The 7,883-nt window shown below is 40.4% G+C and overlaps 2 protein-coding genes and 1 long non-coding RNA gene across 3 annotated transcripts in view; 2 read left to right on the forward strand and 1 right to left on the reverse strand.

Moving 5' to 3' along the window:
* Positions 1-7,883, reverse strand: part of LOC307214706 (uncharacterized protein) — a 214,116-nt gene that overhangs the window by 151,397 nt on the left and 54,836 nt on the right. The gene's annotated exons all lie outside the window — the stretch shown is intronic.
* The window catches only part of LOC307215192, a 181,629-nt gene that overhangs the window by 77,057 nt on the left and 96,689 nt on the right, over positions 1-7,883 (forward strand). The gene's annotated exons all lie outside the window — the stretch shown is intronic.
* LOC307214970 (olfactory receptor 51H1-like) lies at positions 2,645-3,604 on the forward strand (the record flags this gene model as incomplete). Its single annotated transcript, XM_079974086.1, has 1 exon — positions 2,645-3,604. One exon carries the CDS (start codon positions 2,645-2,647, stop codon positions 3,602-3,604), a length of 960 nt encoding a protein of 319 aa, XP_079830212.1.

Genomic DNA, 7,883 nt, shown 5'->3' on the forward strand with positions numbered 1-7,883 from the left:
GCTCCTGCCAACCTAGCAGTTTGAAAGCATGCCAAAAAGTGCAAGTAGATAAATAAGTATACTGCGGCGGGAAGGTAATTGACGTTTCCGTGCGTTCTGGCTTCTGTCATGGTGTCCCATTGTGCCAGAAGCAGTTTAGTCATGCTGGCCACATGACCCGGAAAGCTGTTTGCAGACAAACGCCGGCTCCCTTGGCCTGAAAGCGAGATGAGCACCGCAACCCCATTTGAGTGGACTTAACCAGGGGTCCTTTACCTTTTTGCATCCTAAGTGCTGCAAGCATCTAGAAACCATTTTTGTTAGAAAGCAAGGGGAGAAAGAACCAGAGGTCTCCTTGGACCACATCATAAAAAATTAGCAAATATGAGTTGGAGGAATCTCTGCTTGTACAGACTCTAGGCATACAGTCTAATTTGCCTGTCCCCATTGCAATCCAAGCACAGCCCTTCATATGTCAAATGAGGAGGTTCACTCCAAATGGTGGAACTACTCGAAGTCCACCCCCATCCCTACTTTGTTGAGATGTGTGTGCCTTCAAAACTTTTAGAGGTAGACCCCCCCCCAGGGTTGAAAGGTTCAATCTTCCCTCAGTTACTCATGGCATAGATGGCTTCCATTCAAGCCAGCTCCCCTGCCCGCCCACCTTCACTCCACCCTCTTTTGTTCTTCCTCCCACCCCCGACAAAACTAGCCAAACATTTGTAATAAGGTCTAAAACTTGAGGCTCCCCAAGATCCTCAAGGAGGTGTGATATCTCAGCATGAAGGGTTGCTGGTAAGGAAGGGCATAGCTGTTGTTCCAGAAAGTATGGATTGGATAGGTTCACTTTTGAATGCAAACAGAATCAAATTTCTCCCCCTTTTGGGCACATCTCCTTTGTCTACCCTTATGAAAGAGAGGAGCACACACAAGATCTCCAGAAGGTCTGGCCCAGAGCTGACCTCCAGGACCTTGCCCAGGAGCTTTAGAGATTTCTGAGTAATTGCCACCAGGTTTTCAGAGATCTCCTTCCCCTGAGACAAAGCAGTTTTCTGGCAGTTTTGAGACAGCCTCTTTCCCAGAGGGGAAACGTTTTTACCTTAATTGTCAATGCCATAAAAAGCATGGGGATAATCTCTCCTGGAACAGTAAAGGCAGGCTTAGTGTTTGCTGCTGCGGAAAACGTGTCACATTGACCATGCCATAAAGTCAGGTATGTGCAAAGCGCTGTTTGAGATATAAACTTTTTGATCGGTTCCAGACAGATCTCTCACAGTATTGTGAAATGACAGAGCTTGTATCTCTTAAGTACGGATAGCATAAGAACCTCAGAACAGCCCTGCAGAAACAGACCAAGAGTCCAGCTGGTCCCTGACCGTTTCATTTTTAAGTCTTTGCTTTAGAGCTCCGTGGATCTTTGGCATTTCTGCCAAAGAAGGTAGGCTTCCAAAAACCTTTTGCGAAATGGCAGAAAATCTGAATTTAATAGATATTTGGAGAAATAAACATTTATTAGATAGGGAATTCACGTTTTATTCACATGTACATGAAAGCGGTGCCAGAAATGATGCCATCTGGATATCTAAAGAATTGGAATTAATAGTAAGAAAAATAGAAATAATACCAATAACATTATCGGACCATAACCCATTATTAACGGAGTCACTAAATAGTAATATAAGAATAGTCTCACAACCTGTTCCCAGCAGGAGGAAGAGAAATGTCAAAGAGGTCACCAAGTCTGCTCACAGCCAAATGTATGCACCTGGGATGCCAGGTGGGTCCAACATGAAAGATGTTTGTGGAAACTTCAGCTCTGAAGCCTAGATGTTTCAAAGGTAAGGTGTGTTTAGGGAACAATATTGTGGGTGGTCCCTCAAGAACAATTGGTTTGGGGATGTTTAGATTTCTCAGCTCCCAGTTCAGACCTACAGCCACTACACAAATCAGTGGTGGAGGGAGTGTCCCACTTTCCCTTTCAGCTCAATCAAACTGGCTTTAGGATCCATGAGCTACACAAATGATGCCAAACTTCTGTCGGGCTGCAGAATAGAGCGGAAGAAAAGCAGGGTTGTCCCACTGATTTGCTGAAAGACCAGCTCCCATCAGTTCTCCACAAGAGAGGCTGAGTAGATATTCCAACAGGCTACCTCAGGTAGTCACTGCAAGAACTGTAGCTTTAAGTGTGGAATAGTGTCTTCTGCTTCCCTCCCCATGCATTTCTCTCTCACATAATTTTATATAGAAACTTAAGAGCAGAAGCCCTCTTGCTAATGAACTTCAGAAGCCACTTTTGTGGATTAAAACTCTGTAAATAACAAACAAATAAATAAATCATAAAACTGACACTGTATGGGCTTAGAAGAGGGAATAATATGTCTGAGTTGGAATATTTCTATTTCGAATGGGTTTTGAGGCTGTAATACAATGTTTGATGTTGGACTGAGTTGGAATATTTCCTTTTCGAATGGGTTTTGAGGCTGTAATACAATGTTTGATGTTGGACTGAGTTGGAATATTTCCTTTTCGAATGGGTTTTGAGGCTGTAATACAATGTCTGATGTTGGACTAAACTAGGATAAAACCTGTAAAATAATACCAGATTTCTAATATCCATTTGACTTTTATTCCTTAATATCTTTCCACCAAAAGCACTAGGTGAATCATGTCCTCCATCACCAGATTCAACGAGAGCCTTGTGAGCCACCAAACCTTTGTCTTGATTGGCATTCCTGGGATGCAAGAGAAGAACTCTTGGGTGGCCTTCCCATTGTTTGTGCTCTACACCCTGACTCTGTTGGGAAACTTCACTATCCTCTATGTCATCAAGACTGACCCAAGCCTCCATGAGCCCATGTACTTCTTCCTTTGCCTGCTCGCCTGCTCGGATCTGGGCCTCTGCATGTCAACCATGCCAACTATGCTGGGGGTCTATTGGTTTGACTCTGGGGAAATCCCATTAAATGCTTGCATCAGCCAGATGTTTTTTATCCATTCATTCCAATGGGCAGAGTCTGGCATTCTTGTGGCAATGGCTTTTGACCGGTTCATTGCCATCCGTGATCCACTGAGATACAGATCACGTCTCCCAAATACGTTAATTGCAAAAATCAGCATAGCTGTCTTTTCCAGAAGTTTCTGTATCTGTTTCCCACCCTCTTTTCTTCTTTCAAAGCTCCCTTTCTGCCGATCCAATGTCCTTTCTCATTCCTACTGTCTCCACCAAGATGCCATGAAGTTAGCCTGTGCAGATACAAGAGTCAACGTTTTGTATGGTTTGATAGCAATTATTTCCACTTTAGGCTTGGATGTATTCATCATTCTTGTATCATATGGCCTGATTCTGAAGACTGTTTTGAGCATTGCATCCCGAAAAGAGTGTCTGAAGGCTTTGAACACCTGTGTGGCCCACATTGCTGCCATTTTGATTTTCTATGTGCCAATGATTGGCATCAGTATGGCACATCGATTTGGGAGACACCTTTCCCCCATTATCCACATGCTGATGGCCAACATTTTTGTTACGGTCCCTCCACTTCTCAATCCTGTTGTGTATAGCGTGAAGACCCAGCAGATTCGACAGAGGTTATGCAACATTTTCCAGTTTCGAAAAAGTAGGGGTTGATATTTATTTTGAAATGCCTTTTATCACAGAAGGATAATTATTTGATAAAGTGGTTTAAAATTAGGGATGGGTTGAACCATATCTCCTCCAGAAGTCTCTGTGTCTGCTTCCCATTTCCATTTCTAATTAAATGGCTCAATTTCTGCCAATCTAATGTGCTTACTCATTCATACCATCTTCACCCTGACACAATGAAGTTAGCCTGTTTTGGCACAAAAGTCAAGATTTGTATGGTTTGCAGAGACGCAGCTAACTTCATATAGATCCCATTAGACAACTGGATTTTCTGCAACCCTTTCCCCACAAATATTGTGCATTTAGTGTGCTTGTAGTAGTAACTCCACTTTTAAATGTGAACAGAATCAAATTTCTCCCCCATCTGGGCACATCTCTTTTGTCTACCCTTATGAAAGAGAGGAGCACACACAAGATCTCCAGAACATCTGGAGCAGAACTCCAGGACCTTGCTCAGGAGCTTTAGAGATTTCCCAGTAATCTACAAGAGTATCTGGTACAACCGCTTAAAGATGTAATGAATGAGATTTTAAATATTGGGAAAGTTCGAGAGTCTTGGACAGAGACCTATATCACATTGATCCCAAAGCAGGCCGATTTCTCTATTAAATCATGATTATGAATTATTTGGAAATCATATGAAAGGGATGTTAAAGGATTTAATTCATCATGAACAGGCTGGTTTTTTACCAAGCCACCAGGTGAAGGACAATATAAAGAATATAATTGATATTATAGGATATCTCGGGGCCAGGAATGAAAAACAAGCTGCATTGATGTTTATAGATGCAGAGAAGGCATTTGACAATGTCTCATGGTCATTTATGAAAAAAGAAATGATGAACTTTGGAGAGGCATTTGGTAGAGGTATTGAGGCAATTTATTCAGACCAACAGACTATGTTGATTGTCAATAATGTGATGACTGAAAAATGTAAAATAACAAAGGGGACAATACAAGGGTGTCTCCTGTCACTGTTATTGTTTATTTTAGTGTTAGAAACATTGCCAAGGGATATCAGATCAGATGAGACAATAAGAGGAATAATGGTAAAACATATAAACTGAAAGCTTTTGCAGATGACCTTCTGATTACTGTGGAAGATCTGAAGAGTAGCATAGCAAGAGTCTTGGAGAGGATCCAGGAATTTGGTCATGTGGCAGGTTTCAAATTAAATAAAAATACAAATAAGGTTTTGGTGAAAAACATGACAGAGCAATATAAAAAGGACCTACAGCAAACCATTGATTTATGCAGAGAGAGAAAGTTAAATATTTAGGTGTATGGTTAACAGTTAAGAATATAAATATTTTAAAAGATAATTACACAGCTACTTGGAAAGAAATAAAGAAAAATGTAGAGATTTCAAAGAATGGCAAAAAATATATATTCTAGATTTATCTGGCAGGGGGGTAAACCTAGACTAAAATATAAATTATTAACAGATGCTAAAGAAAGAGGGGGCTCCACCCTGCCAGATTTAAAATTCTATTAAGAGGCATCCTGTCTCTGTTGGCTCAGGGAATGGATAATATTGAAAAACATAAATATTCTAGATTTGGAAGGACATAATAACAGATTTGGATTGCATGCATATCTCTGCTATGAAAAAGCAAAAGTACAAAAAGCGTTCCAGAATCATTTAGTTATAAAATCAGTTTTTACTGTTTGGGGAAAATATGAAAACTTACTAGAACAGAAAACACCGTGGTGGCTTTTCCCACTAGAAGCGACATCTCTGGAAAAAACTAAACATGAGAAGTTTTTGGGAAATACAGGGAGCTGCTAAGTGAAGTAGAACATCAGCTGAAACTGAAAGATTTTGAAGAATTAAGGAATTTATTAACTAATTAATTACAGTTTCACCAATTAAATAATATTTTTAGGATAGACAAAAAGAAAGGTTTCAGCTATGAGACCTCAAGATTTGAAAAAAGATTTGTTAGCAAATAATATAAAATTACTGTCGAAAATGTACAGATTGCTCCTGGAATGGCATACAAAAGATGAACAGGTTAAATCTAATGATACACTGGGAGAGGGATTTGGGGCATAATATTAAACTTTCAGATTGGGAAAGGTTATGGAAAACTGATTTGAAATTCTCAGCATGTTGTACACTGAAATAAAACAATATGAAAATGATGCACTGGTGGTATTTGACTCCTAGTAAATTAGCAAAAATGTATAAGACAAGTACAAATACCAGCTGGAAATGTAAAGAAAAAGCAGGTGTGGTGGTTGTGTAAAGTAATAAAAGCATTCTGGGAAATGATATATAATGGGGGAAAAATGTTTAAAATAACCTTTATTAAAAAAAACCAGAAGCTTTTTTATTAGAAATTAAAGATGCCAAGATCCCAAAGGAGCAGAAAAGACTTTTTATGTACGCGACAACAGCCGCACGGATGCTACTAGCCCAGAGATGGAAAGAAGATAAATTCCCTACCAGAGAAGAATGGCACACTAAGCTGATGGACTATGCCGAAATGGCAAAGCTGACCAGAAAGTTAAATAAAGAAAGGGGAGAAATTATAATTTATCTAGGAGACCACTGTAAGCAGATGGAAACATTGGCAGGATTCTAATAAGACTTGTAATGTAGCAAATATAATGGACAATATGGAGAGATATAAAAAACAGATTATGAAATAAGATGCAGCTGAAAAGGTTGACAATAGGACCCATGGAGGGGAGGGTGGTGATTAAGAAATCTCTAAATATAGATATGTATTTTGTACTGTTATAATTGTAAAATAAAATAAAAATTATTTCAAAAAGAAGAGAGATTTCCAAGTAATTGCCCCCGGGTTTCAGAGATCTCCTTCCCCTGAGACAAAGCAGTTTTCTGGCAGTTTTGAGACAGCCTCTTTCCCAGAGGGGAAACGTTTTATCCATAATTGTCAATGCCATAAAAAGCATGGGGATAATCTCTCCTGGAACAGCAAAGGCAGGCTTAGTGTTTGCTGCTGCGGAAAACGTGTCACATTGACCATGCCATAAAGTCAGGTATGTGCAAAGCGCTGTTTGAGATATAAACTTTTTGATCGGTTCCAGACAGATCTCTCACAGTATTGTGAAATGACAGAGCTTGTATCTCTTAAGTATGGATAGCATAAGAACCTCAGAACAGCCCTGCAGAAACAGACCAAGAGTCCAGCTGGTCCCTGACCGTTTCATTTTTAAGTCTTTGCTTTAGAGCTCCGTGGATCTTTGGCATTTCTGCTAAAGAAGGTAGGTTTCCAAAAACCTTTTGTGAAATGGCAGAAAATCTGAATTTAATAGATATTTGGAGAAATAAACATTTATTAGATAGGGAATTCACATTTTATTCACATGTACATGAAAGCGGTGCCAGAAATGATGCCATCTGGATATCTAAAGAATTGGAATTAATAGTAAGAAAAATAGAAATAATACCAATAACATTATCGGACCATAACCCATTATTAACGGAGTCACTAAATAGTAATATAAGAATAGTCTCACAACCTGTTCCCAGCAGGAGGAAGAGAAGTGTCAAAGAGGTCACCAAGTCCTCTCACAGCTAAATATATGCACCTGGGATGCCACGTGGGTCCAACAGCAAAGATGTTTGTGGAAACTTCAGCTGTGGAGCCTAGATGCTTCAAAGGCAAGGTGTGTTTAGGGAACGCCCTGTGGGTGGCCAGTGTGGTGTAGTGGTTAAGAGCGGTGGACTCTAATCTGGTGAACTGCGTTCGCGTCTCCGCTCCTCCACCTGCAGCTGCTGGGTGACCTTGGGCCAGTCACACTTCTTTGTAGTCTCTCAGCCCCACTCACCTCACAGGTTGTTTATTGTCGGGGAGGAAGGGAAAGGAGATTGTGAGCCGCTTTGAGACTCCTTCGGGTAGTGATAAAGCTGGATATCAAATCCAAACTCTTCTTCTTCTTCTCTTCATGAACGATTGGTTTGGGGATGTTTAGCCAGGAGAAGAGAAGACTAAGAGGTGATCTGATAGCCATTTTCAAAAAGCTGGAGGGCTGTCCATGGATGGAGCAAGCTTGTTTTCTCCTATTCTGGAGGGGAGGAGCTAAACCAGTGGAATGAAGTTACAAGAAAAAAGATTCTGACTAAGCAGTAGGAAAAAAACTTTATGTTGGTCAGAGTGATAAAAACATTGTGGCATCAGCCCTTTCCTTAAAAACAGTCAGCTCCAAAAGTTCTGCAGGGATAAATCTGTCTTCACCTGCTGGTGAAAGGATATGAAGGAGGAAGTCAATAGAACATCTCAAGGAAGGGAGT

This window comes from Podarcis cretensis (assembly GCF_951804945.1).
Source record: "Podarcis cretensis genome assembly, chromosome: 4".
NCBI classification, from domain to species: Eukaryota; Metazoa; Chordata; class Lepidosauria; order Squamata; family Lacertidae; genus Podarcis; species Podarcis cretensis.